This window comes from Platichthys flesus, chromosome 9 (genome assembly GCF_949316205.1).
Source record: "Platichthys flesus chromosome 9, fPlaFle2.1, whole genome shotgun sequence".
Classification (NCBI taxonomy): Eukaryota; Metazoa; Chordata; class Actinopteri; order Pleuronectiformes; family Pleuronectidae; genus Platichthys; species Platichthys flesus.
The window spans coordinates 16,771,484-16,793,780 of record NC_084953.1 but is presented as its reverse complement, the minus strand read 5'-3'; the positions used below and the strand labels follow the sequence as shown (position 1 = coordinate 16,793,780).

Here is a 22,297-nt window from a genome sequence, read left to right as displayed (position 1 = left end):
CCAGCAGAGTTCACACACCCAGTCGAGAGGGTCTCCCCCAGTTCAGGCTTCAGAACACTTCAGAACTTCAGAACATACACACAACAGATAAGCGTCACAATTTTAAACAAACGTAACACCGCATTCTTGACAGAGGATAACAGAAATTGGTCCATGTGGAGATATGATTCCAGTTATTATCATGATCGTTTGTTTTGGAAATTAAATAAATAGATAAAAAAAAAAGAATAATTAAAAGTACAGAAATACTCTTAAGTAAACACACGGGCACATGCACAGTGCACATATAAGAAGCCGACACACACATGTACTTTTTTCATACTGATTATATCAGTGGTTGTATAGGTTTAAAAAAAATGAAATTTACAGGGAAAATTCAAAATTTTTTAAATAATCTGGACATTTGGTAGTTATACAGATAAAAGTAATCAGTACAGTATCAGAGGCTGTTGCTCGGTTTGGCTCAAACAGGAGAAAAAGCATCATGAGAGATTCTCACTGTTTCTGATGAATCTATATGTGGTGTCCAGGACTGCTCCATGATGGAAGCAGAAATAGTATGTGTTGTTGTTCCGTCTTCGCTCCCTGTTATATCTTCTGAGCGACCTGGTTGACGATCACTCTCTCGCTCCATCCTTGTGCTGAGAGACTCATTTCTCTCACAGTGTGTATTCGTCCCCGAGTTGAAGTGAAGCTCCTGATGGCACACACTCTATTTCTGTTCTAAACCCTGTCTCTCCTCAGCTCTTTATATCATTCTGTATACTTTTCTCTCTCTTCTTTCTTTACACATTCTCTTTTGTTCTCATCCCCCTCTCCCCCTCTCCCTGCCTCACAGTGAAATAAACCGCCTGGATCTGGGCCTCACAGTTGAGGTGTGGAATAAAGGGCTGATCTGGGACACCATGGTGGGCACCGTATGGATCCCCCTGCACAGCATACGGCAGTCCAATGAGGTACACCGCCACTCCCACTGTCTATTCGGCTCCGAAATATGGTTTCACTGGCCACACTGTACATGTAAAGCAATGAAGGATGAATAATTGTAAAACTAAAGACACATCACTTTTCATGTTGCTTTGATTAAGTAATAATATGTGAGACCTGAGAGTGATTTGAGAATGATTGGTGTGATTTCATGACTTTCAGCCACATACTCTATTTTGAAATGCTTTTGTTTTATGCATGTATTAGTCATTTATATTTCTTGGTGGACAGCAGCAAATCACAATAACTTCCTGGATTCTTGTCATCACTTTGTGGAAGTCTGCACTTTTCCACGGCCTGATGATCAGACTGAATTCCCATTTTGTTTTCTGTAGTAGAACCAGACCAGGATTGACAAACTAGTCTCATAGACTAAAAGACCTGTTTATTTATTGTCCCGGTCACGTTCCTTTCCCACTGTTATTTCCAGGAGGGTCCAGGTCAGTGGCTGACGCTGGACTCCAACGTGATCATGGCTGAGAATGAGATCTGTGGAACCAAAGACCCGACCTTTCACAGGCTGCTGCTCGACATCCGCTTTGAACTGCCACTCGGTCTGACCTTTACGTTGATGTTTGATTGACTTTACCTTCTGCTTTGTTTTGTGTGTTTTATTTTTAAAATAAAATTTTTATTCAGAATTTCAAATGAATAAGAACAATGTCAAATAACAGTTACTGTCACCACTAGTACTACTACTACTACTGTAGTACAACTACTTCTCTCTCTACCACCATCCTAATCAGGACCATAAGTAGCACTACTATGACTAACTTCCTCTACCAATTCTTTTCATCTACAGTACTAACACTACCTTTGATACTGTTCCTACCACTATTAGTATTTCTTGCAGAATAACCACTACTCGCAAGACCATTCTTATTCAATATAATGAGTAAGGTTTGTTTTTGAGTATAAGACTGTGCTCAAGCCTACAACATCACTGCAGGGCGTGGTTACAAAGCACATTAATGCTTTATATATTTATATTTCTTTATACACCCTTGTGCTTATATTGCATGTTTATGAATATATTACTTTTAATGATGTCTTTTGACTGTCTTCTTTGCTGCTGTCTCTTTGCTGCTGCAACAGGATAAATGTCCCTGTTGTGGGGCTAATAGAGGAGATAATTGTATTTAATCTTAAACTTAAACACACCCAGTAATACAGACAGGGCAGTAAAGGACTCTTGTCTAGCCTGGTGTTGATTCCCACTTTAAAGTGATCATTATGCTTGGACCTGATCATGACCTCTTCCAATATAGTAATCATTACTCTATAGAGAGAGAGATGTTCATATGTCCAGTGCTTGATTTGCGGAGCCTATGTGATGTTAAGTGTTTTTGTTGTGTGCTGCAGACATTCCGGAGGAGGAGGCCAGATACTGGGCTAAGAAACTTGAACAACTAAACGCCATGAGAGATCAAGATGTAAGAACTTTGCGACATTCTAATCCCTCTCTTTGTGCCGTCATTGTGCGTTTCTCCATCTATTTATTCCTTCTGCCTTATCATGCTTTCTTTCATAACCCTTTTGTTTTGGAATTTTCATACTCTCAATAGCTGCCCATAACAGCACAATTGCTACAGTCAATATTCGTACAAGTGATTTACCTCAGTGCATTTTTCTGACCGGTCTCTTGTTGTTTTCTCCTCAGTATGCCTATCAGGAGGAGCAGGAGCGGCCGCTGCACGCACCGACCACACAGTGCTGTGAGTGTCTGCAGCTTCCTCTCTACTCTCCCTGCTGTGTCGTTTCTATGCCTCCTGTTTTTACTCCCTCTGTTCCATCGCCCTGACTTATTGAGAACATGACTAGACGCGAGGTACAAATGAGGCTGATAGATGAGGCAGAGAATGAGTGGAGCGAGGGAGGAAAGCTGATGTGACGAATCACCCAGGCAGGCCTGCCGGAGCACTCCAATGACTTAGTGGTGCTAGATGTGTAATGCATGTGAGCTGACATATGCTGGGTTGTCAGACACACAACACCCTGTCTGTCTGTCCGTCCAGCCGTCTGTTTGGTGGTGACACTGGGAGCAGATTAAAACATTCATACAAATCTGCGGCGGGTACGGGTTGGTTGGTGGAAAGACTCTTGTGTATATGTGTGCAGAGATGACACAACACGAGAATCTTTATAATGCCTTTGGCCACTGGCTGTTGAAGGAGCAGAAGCGTTATGTTTTTGTGTTGTATGTCCGTCTGTACAAACATCTATTCATCTGTCGCATTCTTGTAGACATGATATATCAAGAATTCTTTGAAGGAATTTCTTTGATCGGAAAAAAAACATTCACTTGTACTAATTTGATCAACATCTCAGAAACACCTTTAGGGAATTTCTAAAAAATTTGGTACAAACATTCACTTGGACTCAAGGATTAACTGATTAAATGTTGGTTGCCAAAGGCCAAGATCACAGTGACCTCAGGCTCTTGGGAACGTGATATATCAGGAACACCCATAGGAAATTTCATTAGGTAAAAACATTCACTGGGACTCAAGGATGACCTGATCAGAATTTGATGGTCAAAGATCAGGATCACCCTGACCTCACAAGCCCTTGTTTGCCTTGTGAACATGTTATTTTAAGAATGCCACGAGAGAATGCTTTCAAATCTGGACAAATGTTCACGTAGATTCACGGATTGCCTTATATGATATAGTTGTCAAAGTTTAAGGTCACAGCGGTCTCATAAAACAAGTTTAGGCCTTTTGAAAACGACAATTAAATCTTAAGTCTGCCTTTAGAAAATTTCTAAAATTTGACCTGCTGTCACTTCGACTCAAAGATGATCAGATTAGATGAAGTGGTCAAAGGTCACAGTGACCTCATATGAGTCTGCGTGTAGACTGGGTCTGCACTGGTTGGCAGAGTCATACAACCTCAGGTTGGTAATTATATTCTGTTCTTAGTTAGCAGCATCAAGGCCGACAGCATTGAAAAAAAAAGGCCTTGTACTTTTCTTCACTCACACACTGGATTTACGTCACTTATGAACTCTCTGCACTCATATTTACATTTTATGGTAATTATCTCCCCCTGCTTTACTTCTCTATATCTTTGTTTACATGGACTTGAAAATGATGATGTGTTTAGTTTGTAACCCAAACCTAATTTTTTCCAACCATTCATCTCCTTGCAGGTAATTGGAGTCTGTGGGGAGAGCAGCAAAGTAGGTTGAAGTTTCTTTCATGCTTCTCTGCTAATTACTTGCAGTAGATCTGTATTTATTTTCCGCGTCTCACTTAATGAAATGATCTTGTGTAGTGTGTTGAATTTCCTTTCTGCTTTGATCCATATTCTCCCATTGGATATATAAACCCAGGCTGCAAGAGTTACATTGAATAAAGACACAATAAAATAAAATCTCTGGTGAATGTTGAGGATGTATGTTGAGCACAGTAACAACAGGGATGCTAGGATTACAAAAAGTAGTTGACAGCCTTAACCTTTGCGTTTATTAACCAAATGATATGCCCAATTTAAAAATCAATTCAGACTATTAATTATCAAAACATATTTAGAAAAGAAATACAAACTTATATTTTGGAAAAATAAATCTCCCTGGGCAAAATATGAAAAACTCTTCCCTTCAAAGATATTTACTGTCTCTGAAATTCTTCCAGGACTTTTTTGTCCTGGAAGAATTATGGCTTCCATTATATTCTTTCTTGGAGAACTCGTTCAAATATGATCTACAAAAGAACTGGGACGATTTCTTGCCCTGAGCCTTTATGAATTGAAGTACAGCCATTAACAACTGTCAGTGTTTTGTTTTATTTATTAGTTTGTTTGTTTTATTGTTGTCTTTCAGTTGTTTTTACATTTTTTAAATTTGATTATGCACTTCAAATATGTGAATATATGTGATGCCATGTGTGCATGAATTAGAATAAACAAAATTTCAAAAAGAAATGCAAATAGAAATTCTAAGGAAAAAGTCAATTTAGCATAAGTTCCACCAATGACACCCTGTCTGACATTATACAGATTGCTCTAGGAATCCCACCTTTGTCAAAGAAGAAAAACATGAAACCACTGTTCTGTCCATCACTCTCATCTCGCCCCCTCGTTTTGTCCGTTCACTCACTGGTGTTTGTGTGAACAGACGAGGACCCCGACAGCGCCGTGGACGACAGGGACAGCGACTACCGCAGCGAGACCAGTAACAGCATCCCACCTCCGTTCTACACGACCTCTCAGCCCAACGCGTCCATGCACCAGTATCCCATGAGGAACCCGCAGTTAAGACACTCCTACAATGACGATATCCACGAGTTGGACTATGACCACCGAGCCATGAGGTAACACGCACAGCTCAGCCACTGCACAGCCACAACTAAAGCAGAGTGGTTCCTTTTCCTCTTTTTTTTAAGTCTAATTGTTTATGTGCACCCACGAGATTACCATAATGAATCAGCAAATTTAAGAGGGAGAAAGGATTTATTTTGGGTAGACCGGAAGGAAAAACACCAGAAGTACAAAACTGTTTAATGCTGAAAATGTAATATCACACTCACCAGCTTGAACAAAAACTTATTTTTTGAAAGAATCCATTTGCAGTCTAGCATTTAGCCCCGAGACAGTTGAGACCCTGCGGCCTTTCTCTGCTTCACTGTTTTGTTCATGGTAACATGTTGATCCACTATGCTTCCTCCTCTAGAGAATAGCCCTGGCCTCAGTGTATACAAGCATGCTGGGGCACAGACTTCTTGTATACAGGTCATGTATGAAAGTCGGCCTTTGTGGCTATCCTTTACTGCGTGTGTGCATGTCGAGTCTTTGAGCATCAGAACACGTGATCAGAACATGTGACCTCTTCTGCGCTAACTTGCTCTGCAGGAAATTAGTTAATTTCAGGACATGACAGTATATGTGATGATTTCTGGACATGTTTTTAATGGTGGCAAATTAATGCACTCCTCAGGAGAGCTGAAACATAAAGTTTGGATTTCAAATGGATATATTCAATCTTCAAGTGCCTAACCTTGATGAAAGAAACTTTAAGGATAAGGGCACAATTTTTCAAGTCTGTCTTAAGACAACAGTCTGGTGTTCAAATGAACCATAGCCTGAGCCAATGTGTCCTAATCGGCTCCTGGTGGAGAGTTCCAGTACAGGTCTGAAATTCAGTCTCCTCCATGTTAGTGGATGGGACATAGGCCGAACTAAAAAGTCAAAGTTACCGTCAATAAGATAATGTCAAAGATATCTTCTGTCATTTTAAGACTTTCTTATCGCACTGTTTGTTTAAGTGTTCCTGTTTCTCATAACTAATTTTAATTTGTTATTTGAGGCTATAAATGATTGACGGCTGACAATGACTCATTATTTGGTCGAGTCTATGTTTTGGTAGGACGTTGATGTCCATGTCTCCGTCACTTCAGGACAGTTGGAGGAAGTGGAGATGCATCATCCATCTTTATGTAGAGTGTCTCATATGAAAACTCATCCTAATGCACTTGCAATGTAGGTGACATGGCACACCACCAAGTGGGGATATTCCAAAGTCTTTTTAGCACAAATTTACCTCTTTGTATTCCCACAGTGTTTTCTTGGGATGCTGCGGTGGGAGGACTGAAACATTACACTGAAAAGACCGTAGCTCTGGAATTTACTCACCTGAATTTAATAGATCAGGCTGCAGAAGCCTCATATTAGCTTCAGTCAATTTAAAACAAAGGAAAAGCGGGGGAATAACCCTAGTAAGTTTAAAGGTCTTCTGCACTATTTGGATAATAAGTTGCCAACACAGTGCATTTTAGTGACCATCAGCAGCGGTTAGAGACATGTCATAAGTTGTGTACCTTAGCATCATCTGGGCTTTCATCCTTTTAATCACAAGGCACCCTCTGCTCATTGAGGTTCACCATAGGCTGATCAGACCTGGGTAGGTGACCCTAACATCATGAGGCCCAGTCGGGGTCTTTCCTCCATACATGCACCTGACTCTTGTTTTGATACTTGAAAAATGTGTGAATATTTCACCGGTTTTACGTTATATTGCTGAGGCTCAGTTTGGTTTTCTTTGAACGACTTGCATTGAGCTCTACTGATGCTCCTCTCCCACCTCTTCCCTCCCCCCCACCTCCCTCCCTGCTCCTCCTACCAGACGCAATGATAGTTTAGACTCTGCCACCAACGGGGGCAGCGATATCGACTCAGGCTCGGGGTCGAGCCGGCGCACCAGTCGTCAGTATTCACTAGACAGTAGGCACTCGCTGTCCGATAGGTGGGTCTCTGTACCTCCTCCCTGAATCCTCCCCCCCCCCCCTCCCCTCTACTTCCTCTTGCTCCGGCCTGTGACTCCGTCTCGCTGTGACGTCAGTGGTGGACTTGTCCCGTCCTCCTCGCTCGCTGTGCTTGCATGCATGCGCTCTTGCCCTATCTCTGTATATGTATAAATTATATATATTTTCTTGAAAAAAGAAATCTACTGGTCCTGCATCTATCTTTAGTGTGTGCCTGGCGAAGAATTACAAATCAGTCTCACCAGTAATGTATCATGCTTGTCTTTCTCCATCTTTGAACCCTAATAAGTTTTGTGCAGTTTTCGGTTTATCTGTGTGGGTGAGTGATTAAACCAAAGTGTATATATGTGTGTGTGTGTGTGTGTGCGTGTGTGTGTGTTTGGTCCAGATATTATTTTTTAGTTTACACAGTCACATTTTGGGGACTTGTCTTCTTATATGGGGACAAAAAACAAGTCCCCATAAAATAGTCAACACATTTTTAAGGTGAATAACATTTGTAAGGTTAAGTTAGGACTAAGGCTTAGGTTTAGGTTTAGGTTAAGGTTAAGGTTAAGGGGAGGCAAGTAGCCATTATGGTTATGGTTAGAATAAGTCTCTGTAATGTAAGAACATTGTATGTCCTCTGATGTCATGGGGACGTGGTTGCGTGTGAATCTGTTGTTGTGGCAGCCTGCTGTTACTCTATGTGAGACTTTAAGAAGGGCCCTGTCTTATTCTGGACGTCCCATACATGGTAATTATACACATTTAATTTCCACTTGTGAGAAAGTAGGAGGACATTGACCTAATGATGAGGTCCTAAAGAAGAGAGGCCAAGACAGACTCTTTAATCTTCATTTCTTCATGTTTTTTTTTATAGTGTTGTGCAAGCGTTTCACTGTCAGTGTTGGTTTTTTTGTGTTGGATGAGAGGGAGATAGGTGATGAATAGTGGGGAACAGGGGTGTCGTAATTGAATGTCTATGTGTCTATTCAGCCGTATGTTTGTATTCCCTGTGGCTCACAGGCCAAAGCCATTTTACAGTTTTCTCCTTTATGGCTCCTGCACTATGCATTGTTGAACCGACCTGGCTGTAATCAATAGAGACAAAACAATACTGTGTGAGTGTGTTTGTTAGAAATTGTGTTATGTGTCTTAAAATCTCTTACTGACTCATGGTCTGTCTCAGTGTTTAATAGCCTCATTCATCATAGAGAATAATAATATTCAGTTATTTATATGCAGAAAGACTGTTATTGCTCTTCCAGGCTAATATATTACTCCAGGTTCCTGTTCTTTCATTTGATAAGGCCTGTTTATATCATACATTTCTCAAATATCTCCTTTCTAATCATCTGCTTCTGTATGCTGTGTGTTTCTGTATTAATTTGTGAACTATTATCCATTGTAACCTTTCCCATGACTAAAGATATGGTTCCCCTTACAGTAACATAGAAGCACTTTTAATCTGATCCCTTACTGTAAGTCTCCTCATTGGTTGGTTGAGAGTAACTCCTCTTTTCCTATTGGTTAATGGTCTCCCTCCCCGGCCCCTATCACAAGACCCTAAAGTGTCACTGTGTCAGCAAAAATCTTTAAAGTGCAACTCTGGGAACTCCATTAGTTTAGTTTTAAACCTGTGTGGGTGTGTAACATTCTGCATCTCCCCCCTTCTTTTAGTCCCACGGACAGTCGTTACGCCTCATCAGGCGAGTTGAGTCGAGGCAGCTCGCAGCTCAGCGAGGGGTTTGTTCCCGAGGACGGCGGGAGCTTGCGAGGTTCGGAGTTCTACGATGAAAACGACTCCTACCATTCCTGCCACTCCTCAGTCAGCGGCGGCAAAGAGGATTCCCCGGGCTGGGAGGGTGAAGATCCCCAGGCCATCTACAGCGACGATGGAGCCTACCTCAAAGACGGAGGGGAGGAGGGGGCACTGTATGATGAAGATGAGGGAGACATGTACGGGGAGGAAGGAGAGTACACCTACGAAGATGAGGAGGACATGCCTTATGAGGAGGATGAAGATATGTATCAGCTTGACGGCACACTCAGTGAATCCCAGGAACCGCCCTACACCCCCACACCCACAAGCACTGACCCCGCCCTGATGCCGCCCTCTGATGGTCAGTCCTCCACCCGGCCGCCGCTGGAGAAGCAGGCGTCATTACGACAGCAGCAGCAGCCGGCCCACGATCAGATCCAGCCTCCGATCACAGCTCCTGGTCTACCTCCGGCCTCAGAGGACGACATGCTGCCACCTTTCACTTCAGACTCGACTAAAACTCCCTTTGCATTCCCAGCGCCAGATATGTCCACCACCACATCCACACCCACTCCTGCAACCACTATACAGGTTCCAGTCCCAGACTCCATACCCCTGGAACCCGAACACAAACCTGAGTCAGCACTGGGGGAACCGAAACCTTTCGAGCTGCTTCCAGCAGCAGAAGCCATCTCTCCAGCTCCTGTGGAGAAAACAGAGGAGCCTCCTGTTCCAAGGTGAACACAGCTCATACCTTAACAACTTCAGAGAGGAAGAGAATACATAAATCCACCTACTGTCAACATTAGTCAACTCATGTGAAAACTCTATATACTAATGTTATTCTGTCATTGTTATCTTCATCATTGCTATAGTTTCAGTGAATACATTTCAATAAGTGACTTTGGTCTTTATTCAATCGTTCTTTTAGTTTCCCCAGAAGAGAAATCATGGAGCCTGGTACTGCCAGAGCCAAAGCCAACTGGCTTCGACTTTTCAGCAGAGTGCGATTACAGCTGCAAGAGGTACAGCCCCTGCGTGTGTGTGTGTGTGTGTGTGTTCCTCACTGTGTAGGTGTCGATAACAGGTAAAGGTGGGTGAATCTTGTTTTTTTGTGTTTTTTTCTCTGTTGTTGGTCTGCTTTAATTCCTATGTCTATTATTTTAGCCTACTGTATTGTAGGATCAGCCCCTTCCTGTCTAACTGTTGTGTTTTTCCCCCCAGCTTTTTGTGATTGATGTGGATTATGATGTATCGTCTTGTGTGTATTTGATTGTTTCTGTTTACCCCTTGTATTGTTTGTTTTTTTGCCATTTTCCTTATTTTCTTTTCAGTTGTTTGCCATCCTCGTAGCGATTTGCATGTTGTCCATTCTGATTACCCATGGCTGGAGGCGCCTCGCAGGTGGGTGCGGCCCAAAGTGTGTTGATTTATATTGTCCGGCCCTTTGCAGCTCGTAGTTATTTGCAGAGAGCCAAATGGCTGTTAGCGCGCTATGTGTCATTTTCAAAGCCTGAACTCAACATGAAATATTGCTTTTTGCTAATTAATCCCATGTAATATCGCTAGATTTTGATTTGTCAGGATAAAGAACAATGTCTGTACAGTACTATAAGATGATACTCTTCTTCTTCCGCATGGCATCCTGCTTGCTTTTCGCTCTCATCACATCGCCCTCTTTCTTCACAGGCCCGAGGAGAAAATGTTGGCATCGCCCGCCTGCTGCTATCAGCAGGGTAAGCCACCATGACGCTGTTACTACTGCAAATGGAAATCTATAACTTATCGGGCAAAAGCCAAGCCTGTGGCCATAATGTCTGAATGCATTTACTGTCTAATTGAACCGTCATGTCCATGTTCTGTTTAACCACTGTTGCAACTCAAAACCCGGGATGCTGAACGTTGCTCTGTGCGTGGTTTGTCTCCAGGATGGGCGGCGCTCTGTACAGCATCGACAGCATGCCAGACCTCAGGAAGAGGAAAGCTATGCCTCTGGTCAGAGATCTGGTGAGTTTCTGTGCTAATCTCTTTATATTCCCCTGACTAAGTGTCTCACATCTCCGCAGTCCATCTATCACTCAGCTCAGCAGTCAGTGCTCTCGTCTACTCTAGCTCCTCCTGAGCTTTTCATCTGATTCTCTGCTTTCTTTATGTCATCTTATCTCTCGGTTGCTCTATTCTTCTGCACTTTCCTCCTCCATTTGAGACTCTCAGTCTATGTCACGTCATCCTCTGTGCTTACAGATGATGCATGGTGCTGTTACAGCGTGACAGGGCAAGCTGCAGGGCTGAGGGGCCAGGGGTTAGGCCAGAGGTTTCCACTGACATACACTGATGTCTGCTCGATACTCTCATATAACCTTTTCATAATCCTGTGACACTGACTAATGCATGGTTCGACTCTGAAAAACAAAAATCCGCTGGACGAACGTGTAACTCATCTCGTACAAGAAACCATAAAAGAAAACATGGCACTTTGGGAACGTCTCTTATTTTCTTTTTAATTCTGAGTTTGAAGCGAAGATCACAACCATTATCATAAATGTCTATCCAGAGCCTCACAAGAATCATAAAACAACTTCAGAGCTCAGCTTTATATATTGATTAAACAAATAGAATACAGTGTACTAAGTAGAATGGTAGTCAGTGGTCTGCCCAACTCTGCCAAGGCTCAACAGTCCCCTTAGAGTCATTAAAGCTGCACCAAATGATACTCATAGATATCAGTGCCACAATGTCAAAAAGGCCATTGTCTTGTTAATAAAGATAAAAAAAAAAAAAAATCTATGATAAGACCCCTATTCACCGATCCTAACCCCTGTTCAATTTAATCAAACCTGCTCCAAAGTTCTTCATTGGCTTATACCCCCCCCCCCCCCCCCTTTCCACCAAATCAGTTCATAAGTGTTTGTGTAATCCTGCTAACAGACAGAAAAACAGTCATAAAGCATAACTTAGAGGCACTGGTACCTAAATTCTCCCATTTCCTGTCACCTGGCTTCTCCAAACAAACTGACTCATGCTAGCTGCACTGGCTTCAATCTTGTCATCTCAATCTTGGCAAGAAAAAAAAAACTTAATGACAGGGTGGAGTACTGGTTGTATGAGCAGTGATCACATTTTATTTACATAACATATATATCGGACTGGTTGTGGGTGTGGCCTCCTCGCCCTTCAGGTTTCCACATCCTGGTTTTGACTCCAAGCTTTTATTGTGGATTCCTGTGAGGACAGCAGACGCACAATAAATGTGTCGGTTTCTCATCATCACTTTTGCATTTTTAACAACCTGCTGAAATTTCTTCCACAGTCTTTCCTTTTTTTAATGTCAAATCTCTCCCTTGTTCCTTTCACCATCACGTTCTGCCACAGGCCATGGTGAGTAACAAAAAATTTGTTTTTAATCTTTTTTTTTATAGATTTTGACAGTATACTAGTGTTCTATGTATCAAGGTTGCTATTGCAAAAGGAGGTACTTTAAAGTCTTTAGATGTCACCTCTACTTAGTTGTAACTGTTCAAGAAAACATTGCTAGACACACGGTAATAATTGGGAGCTGAGAGACGTGACATCTTCTTTCTCTCGTCGCCCAGTCTTTGGTTCAGAACTCCAGGAAAGCAGGTATCACCTCGGCCCTGACGTCCAGCACCCTCCATAATGAAGAACTGGTCAGTGCTCTCTTTAGATCGAAACATATCACATCAGGCTGAAAGGCTTTTAACTCCTCTTCTCCTCTTCCTCTTTAACCTTGTAGAAGAGTCATGTCTATAAGAAGACTCTTCAGGCCCTCATATATCCCATCTCCTGCACCACCCCACATAATTTTGAGGTGTGGACCGCCACCACTCCGACTTACTGCTACGAGTGCGAGGGGCTGCTGTGGGGTATCGCTCGCCAGGGCATGCGCTGTACCGAGTGTGGAGTCAAGTGTCACGAAAAGTGCCAAGATCTACTCAACGCCGACTGTCTGCAAAGTAAGAGACACGATGGAAAACATTATTATTACAGTTCATGCATCTAAAACATTGGAAAGAGAGACTGAAATATGATGATGTCGTATACATTTTACATTCATGAGTCTGTAACAGGAGAAGACGTGTACATGTCTGTTACATGTATGAAGTCTTATACGTTGAATTTCAACAAGAAAACATTATTCTCTCGAATAAACCTAACTATCAGTGTGATAATAACTACCGTAGATGAAAGATATTTGGAATTGGCCTAAAACCGGTTCAAGAATACCCTGTAATGTTCTGTGATATATAGCTCAAAAGTCATTAGAATCATGGCGTGTTAATTGACAACCATTTACTGACTTCATCCTGCGTCAGTGCTGCTTTTTATTAATAATACCAAAGTATCCGTGAGCACTTTTCCCCCTTATCGCTCTTTGTCAGTTTCAACCTCCTCTTCCTTCACCCCTCACAGCCTCTTTCTTTATTGTCCTTGTTTTCTTGGGAGGATATTAAAAGTCATTTATCTTTTGTGGACATCCACCTCTCGTTTCCATTATTCATTTACAGCAGTTCATAGCCCTGCAAATGTGTCCGGCCCTCATTCATGAAATATAATATCATCTGCAGTTCTTCTCTGCTCTGAATTAAATTTCCTTGGCAGTTTTTTTAATAAGTTGTAAAATGTTGTCCTCAAGGGAAAACTCTTCTCTTCTTTCTGTCATAATTAATCACTGTATGGAAACTAAAAGCCATAAACCTCTCATGGAGAGTCATTTCTACATGGCTTTAACTTCAGATCCTTTTCTTTATTGTCCCACTTATCAGGGGCGGCGGAGAAGAGCTCCAAACACGGTGCAGAGGACCGAACCCAGAACATCATCATGGTCCTGAAGGACCGCATGAAGATCCGTGAGAGGAACAAACCAGAGATCTTTGAACTCATTCAGGAAGTGTTCACCATTCTCAAGGCCACCCACGTCACCCAGATGAAGCAGATCAAACAGAGCGTGCTCGATGGCACCTCCAAATGGTCGGCCAAGATCTGCATCACAGGTGAGGGGGGTGGGGGGTGGGGGGGGTTTATCAGTACAGTAGGTTTGAAAGGAGCTGGCAGATGTTGTCAGCATGTCGGAGCATGTCACGTTTTTCTGTATATGAAATGAGACGAGCTGTCGTCTGCATGAAGAGAGCACAGGAGGCGTTTATGGGGCAATAGAGCAGAAGGTCAGATGAGTTAAGAGACATCTGTTTCCCTCAGAACACACACTCTCACGCATACTTGTGCTACTATACTTGTGAGGACACCCTACTGCCCCTAACCCTAACCTTACCCTTCACAAATGGAGAGATGCTTGGGAGCTACTTCAGGCAGCCAACTGGAGCTGTGCTGCTGCCGGCACTTGACATACCCAACTCTCCGGCGGTCGATTTGAACAGAAAATAATTCCCATCAGTCCCTTTCCTTTGCCCTCGCTGTTGCTGCACCAGTTTTGCTGCTCCCAGCATCCACTGGTAGGCTCCGACGGGGGGTCATTTTTACTTCTCTTAATAAAACAGAAAGGTAGAGCGCATAACTCTGCCAAGGCTCAACAGCCCTCTTGTGATGGTATGCTAAGGGAAGGATGGTGCACCTTGTGTATCATTTCAATAGAAACAGGCTCTGTTCCTCTATGCTTACCCAAGCCTAATTCTAACCATTAAGCAAAACCATCGACAAAAGTCTGAACAGTCAGCACTTTGAAGCTGTCTGAAAGTGCAGGCCATCTAAAATGTCCTAATTCTGTTAGTGACACTGGTACTCACACAGATAGAAAGAGCAGGACACACTGAGGATGTTGCTGGTTGACTGTGTAACAGTGTGGCTGACCAGTTTTTTGTTTTCCCTTCTTCCTAGTGTTGTGTGCTCAGGGTCTTCAAGCCAAGGATAAAACTGGCTCCAGTGATCCTTATGTCACTGTCCAGGTGGGAAAGACCAAAAAGAGGACCAAGACCATCTACGGAAACCTCAACCCCGTCTGGGAGGAGACATTCAATTTGTGAGTCGAGACTAAATTTCTCGTTAAGCCAGAAACTGTTCTATTTTAGAGGGAAATGCTCATCACAATTTCTCAGAGCTCAGGGAGTTGTCTCATTATTTCTTAACTTTTGCCAAGAAAGGAAAACATTTAAAGAGATATTGCACTTAAAGTTACCTATATAGCTTTTTTACTCACAACCCTAATAGTTATTCAGTTTTCTTTGTTGTTGACTATAATTGTGTTGACCTTTCTCTTCATGTTACTGAGTTAGTTTTAGTTAGTGTCAGACTTAAATGTTTTTATCTCCTTTGTGTTGATGAAAGAAAATAGATTCAGATCATTTTAAGGCTAGATTTGATGTTTAAGGTGTAAACTGTTGCTGATTGTCTGGTTCCGTCTGTGCAGCGAGTGTCACAACTCCTCAGATCGGATCAAGGTGCGCGTGTGGGATGAGGACGACGACATCAAGTCCCGTGTGAAGCAGAAGTTCAAGCGAGAGTCTGATGACTTCCTCGGTCAAACCATCATCGAGGTCCGAACCCTGAGCGGAGAGATGGATGTCTGGTACAATCTCGGTCAGTTATGTTTATAGTCGGCCTCATTTATACTTCCTGCAATAATCTCTTGACTTTACAGTTATAAAAGTAATTCAATATCTTTGATTGATTGAGTTTGGAGACCGTGTTGTGTGTTCACAGACAAGCGTACAGACAAATCCGCTGTATCTGGAGCCATCCGCATGCACATTAATGTAGAAATCAAAGGAGAGGAGACGGTCGCCCCGTATCACGTTCAGTACACCTGTTTGCATGAAGTAAGTTCAGTGTGTGTTTGTATGTCAAAACAAGCAAAAATCTACAGTTGTACTTTAATACTGTTTTGTGGCACTGGTAAGCATTTACTGAGGCTTTGTTGTTCTTCCCCCGATACATTTATACATTGTATATCAAGACTATCTTTCGCAGTATAAAGAGAAAGAGCTCGTAAAAGTTAACAAACAAGTAGTGTTTACCCAAAACTTTAGAACACTATAATCGGTTGATATTTTAAAGATGTCTCCCTCTGATTGGGGGGGAAATCTTTTACCTATAATAGTTTCATCCATTTTACTGCTCAGACTTTTTAAGTACTTTTACTCAAAATTTAAAAGCCTCAATGAACAGACAACAGCCACTTCATTGTTGCTGTAACGATATGCATTCTTTCTTTATTTCTGCATTATATGTGAAGCTTTTGCACTTGACACCGAGTTGACTGGGTTTTCAAATGGAAAGAATATAACTTATATAAATATTAATGGTGTGTGTGTCCATGTACCTCCCTGCCAACTCCTCTCATGAGCTCTCTGACAGTTTGACGGATGTCCCCTTCCATAATGGATTCATTCTAAATCAAATTTAAGTTATAACTCCTTGAACATTGCTTTGCTCTAGTAAGGTAAAGACCTTTTCTAAAAACAAAGACATCTGACATGGTATTAAACTGCTCCACACTGTACAGAAAACTTCCCTGATTGGCTGTGAACCAATCACAGTCTTGTACAGAATCATTACTGGGCCCATTACTCAACAGAGCACATTAGCTGAACCTTAACAGACAAATGACCACTGTTATTGCTGCACATAAGTGGCCATAAACCGCAAAGCCAACCCTTAACGTTTTACTGCTGCACAATGCTTTACGGCTGAGTACCCTCGACAGCAGCCTCGTGTTGGCCTCATAAAGCGATTTAACGTAACACAGTCGTTTGAGGATTAATAGGTCGAGAGTTTGAAACCTAATTCGTTTTTCACAATGACATATGCAAGCAAGATTTAAGCAGAGGCTCAGCTCCTCTCCCTCTAATCTTCCGCACACCTCCTTCAATTCTTCCCCTCACTCTGCTACCTCCTCCCTGCAGAACCTCTTCCACTATATGACAGACCTGCAGAACAACGGCGTGGTGAAGATCCCTGATGCCAAAGGGGATGATGCATGGAAAGTTTACTTCGAGGAGACGCCCCAGGAGATCGTAGATGAGTTCGCCATGCGCTACGGAGTGGAGTCCATCTACCAGGCCATGACGTATGTTCTTTTTTGGGGGTGGATGTCATGCAGCATTGGTTGTGGTCGTGCATCAGGCTCTCAGTAAGCTGTTAGCACCCACTGTTTACGTGTGTCTGTCCCTCATTTGCAGCCACTTTGCCTGTCTGTCGTCCAAGTACATGTGCCCAGGTGTGCCTGCAGTAATGAGCACACTGCTGGCTAACATCAATGCCTACTATGCCCATACCACCCAGGCAACTAACAACGTCTCTGCCTCTGACCGCTTTGCTGCTTCTAACTTCGGGGTGAGTCATTTCAAACAGAATCTATAAATTCACCTGGTGTCAGAATGTTCCACATCAAAAACTTGCTGTTGAATTTATCCTAAAGGCACGTCACAATAAATTCTGTGTGCACTGAATACACACCTCTGCCAGGTCATGTCTTCGTCTGTTCGTTATTTAGCTAAACTCAAGATCTACTGAACAGATTACAATGAAACTTGCTGGGAGGATGTGGTATAGGTCATGGTTGAAACCATTTAATTCTGGTACATATCCCCCCCCCCCCCCCCTTTACCCTTTCTGAAACATTGATTGAGCATTAAACATTGATAGAGCATTTCTCCACATTTGTGTCGATTTTTCAGTGGATAATTAATTAAAAAAATAAAAAAGGCATATTAAGGGGACTGATATTTTATGAATGGAATTTGGAGTCGATCCATTTAGAAATCATGATCTACTAGTGAATGACGGCTGGGCCTTGGCGGAGGTATGCATTTTACTGAGTGCCATTCTCATTTGTCATAGGGTTAAATTGCTGTATCTTTCTATATTCAGCAGTGAAGTGGATGTCAATGTTAAATTGTGTTTTCATGTGTGTTGTAATACCCACAGAAAGAGCGATTTGTCAAGCTTCTAGATCAGCTGCACAACTCTCTGAGGATCGACCTGTCCATGTACAGAGTAAGAAACCCCATCTCACTGTTTTCCCTCATCTCTTAGATTCTATCATGTCTGTGATGCTTCCTTTTCTCCTAACATCTGCCTCTATGTGAGAATCAGTCACACAGAGCAGAGTGATGTGTTCTTTCGAGTGACAGCTCCTCTCAAAAATGCGTGGACACATTCAGGACACACTGCACACACCCACACAGTAACAAGTGGAAGGATTCGGTGGCAGTGCTGGATCTTGTCCATGAACCCACAAAAAAGACACTGGGCAAAGAAGGATGTGATATTTTGACTGTTGTGGCTTACTGTTTTTTTTTTTTGTCTGACTCTGCAGAATAACTTCCCAGCCAGCAGTCCTGAGAGGCTGCAGGATCTCAAGTCCACAGTGGACCTCCTCACCAGTATCACCTTCTTCAGAATGAAGGTACAGGGACTTTTTCTTTTCCACTGTGTTTCATAAACACAGCCTACCCATTCAAATGGAATATTGCTCAATGTGTGAACTTCTTCTACCAAATTGATTCAGGAAGTTTAACCCTGTAACTAAGCAGAGATGTATTTATTTGGTTTTTGCTGTATTTCTCTGAAATGTTTTTACAAAATCAGCACAAGCAGATGGCAGGGCTGCTTAGTCTTCACCCTGCAATCGTTATAATACCATGGTGATCCTACAGTGCCAACTAAATTATAATGATGATGTTAACCAGTTCATCCATTTTCTTCATTCAAAGACATGTTTTTTTCTCTGAATCTTATTTAAAAAAGTTAGTTAATACAAAGCTGAATTGAAAACTATGGTCTGGACTTTCAGGTGAGAAAACCGCTCTTCTTTACTTTACTGTAACTTTCTCTCTCTCTGTCTGTGTGTGTTCAGGTCCAAGAACTCCAGTCTCCGCCCAGAGCCAGTCAAGTAGTCAAGGACTGTGTCAAAGCTTGTCTCAACTCCACCTATGAGTACATCTTTAACAACTGTCATGAGCTCTACAGCCGCGAGTATCAGACAGACCCGGTAGGAACCTCTCTCTCGCTCTCTCTCGCTCTCTCTCGCTCTCTCTCTGTCTCTCTCTCTCTCTGTCTCTCTCTATCTCTCTCTGTCTCTCTCTGTCTCTCTCTGTCTCTCTCTGTCTACATTTATAAGACAGATTGTTATTATTCTATTAAGCTGAGTGGCTCTTGACTGGCCCTTGACTAATCAGAATGCCATGGACTTTTGTGTGAAGCACTTTGTAACCTAGTTTAGATAAGTTCTATACAAATAAAGTTATTATTACTATTATAATTAATCAAATTGCTTGATAAAATATTTTTTTTAATGTTTCAATCCCATCCTCAGTGCTTGATTTCTGCAATATCCAATCTCTCTGTGGTGTGTGTGCGTGCATGTACTTTGTTTTGTGGAGAAGTCCGACCGTCCTCTCTGTCTGAGTAGGCCAGGGTCCTCCATCCATCACCCTGAACCAGATTTCACCTGGGATTTTTAGAGTTTGCTCCGAGTCTTCATTAAAGCACCAGTCCCATTCATACTCCCTCATGAATTTCACTGTCCCCTGAATAAAACATTTCATCCTGCGGGACGTTGCTATACTTTGTCGAAATCTCTGCAAGATCATTCTTCACTCTTCATTTCCTGCAGTGCTCAGCTTAGTTTTTTTTAATTTTTTGAGTTCCTGTGCATTTTTCAGCTCTTTCAAAGAGATCGCTCAGATGGTTGACATTCAGTCTGTTTTATTCTGTTTGGGCAACATTTGCTGGGTCCCACAAAAGTGGACGTACGGGGCTTTAGGACATTTCACATGACAATGCAGGATTTTGTGTAATCATGACAATAAAATAAAATGAAATTGCTTGAGAAGAATACAATTATCTGCAGATTATGCAAGTTTATAGTTGCTATTTTCTTGTCATATTTTAGGTAAAGTGAGCAGCAGGCAAATGTCCTATTGAAACGTTGTGTGTTCTTTTTGTGACCTTTCCAGGCGAAGCAGGGCGCCGTGCCTCCAGAGGAGCAGGGACCGAGCATCAAGAACCTGGATTTCTGGTCCAAGCTCATCACACTTATTGTTTCCATTATCGAGGAGGACAAGAACTCCTACACCCCCTGCCTGAACCAGTATGTCTCTACTTAATCACATTTCCTTCCTAGCGGCCTTTTTTTTTATTTGACCCTCTTTACTCTGTCTCTTCTCCTATTACCCTCACAACCCCACTTTCAGGCTTGTATCTTTCTGCTGAGTTTAATACGCCTTCTCATTCAAAGTGCATATACATTAAGTCCATCTCCTGTTCCTCCTCCATTAAGATTTCCCCAGGAGCTCAACGTGGGGAAAATCAGTGCAGAAGTGATGTGGAACCTGTTTGCTCAGGATATGAAATATGCAATGGAGGGTGAGTGCACATCATTGTTATTCTGAGCTTCTCAAATGACACAAAGCACTGATGAATTGTTACCGCTAACAGTGTGTGGTCCAAGCACTAGTTGCACTCACGATCAAACAGACAGAGAGGACAATATAATGCATTTGACCTGCACTTCATAATGATACTTAAAGGGTTGAATGGATACTGGTACTTGACTGTTTCCAGTGGTTTGGTTGTAAATCTGACAGATGATGAATGATTTGTTCTGTGTTCACGATCAGTCCGGAAGTTTTAATCGTAATCAAACAATCCCGGGTAATTATATCCTATATGCGATAAGCACAAACCGTGTTTTTTTATACATGCTCTATAGAGGTATCGAACATATTTTATGATAGTTTGTCAGTAGGATACAGTTCATTGGCCGCAGTGGTTCTCCCAATTTGATTGTCTGCAAATTCTCAATTATAACTACATGCAGACAATAAACATGAATTCATTGTGTTTTCTTATTATGAGCAGGATATTGAATTGATAATGAAAATCTCTTTTTCATCAGTTAAGTAATTCACTAAAGTCTAAAGTAATGATAAAGCATTTATTTGCAGCCACATTTCCTTCTTTCATTGATATCATTTTTAATAAAAACCTGATTTCAAATAACGCAAGGCCTGAAGGGTTGTATTCAATTGTACCTTTAATTGATTATTGATTTATAAATTGGTTCTCTTCCCATAATGATCCTCTGTGACAGCTTTACAAAATATGATCACAATTCATTATATTCACCTACTTTGTGAGGATGGGTGTTTGATTCTTGGCTGATGCTCCTTTAAGCCTTGTGTGGTAAAAGCAGGTGGGGGTAGTCAGCTCAAACACCCGGACCAGACGATCTGGTCAGATCTTTTGACTCAACGTGGATTTGTCTGCTTTGCTCTTTCTCTCAGAGCATGAAAAAAATCGACTGTGCAAGAGCGCAGATTACATGAACCTGCACTTCAAGGTCAAGTGGCTGTACAACGAGTACTGCAAAGACCTGCCCTTCTTCAAGAGCAGAGTGCCCGAGTATCCTGCGTGAGTAGCAGCTCCACCATCGATGTCTCACAACTTCATGCACACACTGAATATATTCTGAAAGCTGAATATAATAAGAGCGGATTAAGTCGCCGATCTTTCATCCGTGATGTAAAGCAGTGCGGAGTGCAAGTGTCTTTCCTCTGCATTAATCATTGGTGTTTTGGGTCTAACATGCAATGTAATGATCAGTTGCCAGGTAGTAGGGGATGAATAGATGGATGGATGGATGGATGGATGGATGGATGGATGGATGGATGGATGGATGGATGGATGGATGGATGGATGATAGATGGATGATAGATGGATAAATGGATGGGTAGATGAATGGATAGGTGGATGAATGGATGGATCAGACTTGCTCTGCTTGACACCATGTGCTCAGCTTGTTACCATCAAGTGATTTTTCCCTGTGTCATTTTGCTTCCTGCTTTGTTTTATGCACTCCATAGGTGGTTTGAGCCATTTGTCATCCAGTGGCTGGATGAAAATGAGGAAGTGTCTCGAGACTTTCTGCACGGTGCTCTGGAACGAGACAAAAAAGATGGGGTAAATGTTTTGCTGCTCTCCATATCGGCGCTTCAACCCTCTTGAAATGCAGAGTCGCTGTTTTTGCTCAGGCATAATTACTGTAATCCATCCTTTGTACTTCCTTTGTCACGCTCAAACTTATCAGCTAAAGGTGCCTCCTCCCGCTCGCCCTGCTATGCTTCAAAGGCTGCCAGCAGCAGGAAAGGCACGCACACCACAGCGCAGGTGTGGTCTCGAAATAGAACACATTTGTGTGTTTGCGATGAGTGGATGTTTCAGCAGAAGCACTTCATCGTGTAAAGAGATTCTTTGGAAGTTCAAAGACGTGCGATGGAGACGTGCTTGTGACAGCAGGGTATTGTGAATGAATGGCCTGATTCCAGAG

The 22,297-nt window shown here is 42.3% G+C and overlaps 1 protein-coding gene across 1 annotated transcript in view; it reads left to right on the top strand.

Moving 5' to 3' along the window:
• unc13a (unc-13 homolog A (C. elegans)) overlaps nucleotides 1-22,297 on the top strand; it is a 45,905-nt gene that overhangs the window by 6,439 nt on the left and 17,169 nt on the right. Inside the window, exons 4-28 of the mRNA XM_062395914.1 lie at nucleotides 839-956; nucleotides 1,418-1,541; nucleotides 2,350-2,420; nucleotides 2,648-2,702; nucleotides 4,139-4,168; nucleotides 5,105-5,300; nucleotides 8,910-9,728; nucleotides 9,923-10,016; nucleotides 10,681-10,727; nucleotides 10,920-10,998; nucleotides 12,585-12,659; nucleotides 12,746-12,965; nucleotides 13,776-14,003; nucleotides 14,845-14,986; nucleotides 15,374-15,543; nucleotides 15,667-15,782; nucleotides 16,869-17,032; nucleotides 17,145-17,298; nucleotides 17,893-17,961; nucleotides 18,284-18,373; nucleotides 18,824-18,958; nucleotides 19,926-20,059; nucleotides 20,249-20,334; nucleotides 21,255-21,381; nucleotides 21,834-21,930. Of these exons, the coding sequence (XP_062251898.1) occupies nucleotides 839-956; nucleotides 1,418-1,541; nucleotides 2,350-2,420; nucleotides 2,648-2,702; nucleotides 4,139-4,168; nucleotides 5,105-5,300; nucleotides 8,910-9,728; nucleotides 9,923-10,016; nucleotides 10,681-10,727; nucleotides 10,920-10,998; nucleotides 12,585-12,659; nucleotides 12,746-12,965; nucleotides 13,776-14,003; nucleotides 14,845-14,986; nucleotides 15,374-15,543; nucleotides 15,667-15,782; nucleotides 16,869-17,032; nucleotides 17,145-17,298; nucleotides 17,893-17,961; nucleotides 18,284-18,373; nucleotides 18,824-18,958; nucleotides 19,926-20,059; nucleotides 20,249-20,334; nucleotides 21,255-21,381; nucleotides 21,834-21,930 (3,640 nt within the window). The remainder of the gene's footprint in view (nucleotides 1-838; nucleotides 957-1,417; nucleotides 1,542-2,349; nucleotides 2,421-2,647; nucleotides 2,703-4,138; nucleotides 4,169-5,104; nucleotides 5,301-8,909; nucleotides 9,729-9,922; nucleotides 10,017-10,680; nucleotides 10,728-10,919; nucleotides 10,999-12,584; nucleotides 12,660-12,745; nucleotides 12,966-13,775; nucleotides 14,004-14,844; nucleotides 14,987-15,373; nucleotides 15,544-15,666; nucleotides 15,783-16,868; nucleotides 17,033-17,144; nucleotides 17,299-17,892; nucleotides 17,962-18,283; nucleotides 18,374-18,823; nucleotides 18,959-19,925; nucleotides 20,060-20,248; nucleotides 20,335-21,254; nucleotides 21,382-21,833; nucleotides 21,931-22,297) is intronic.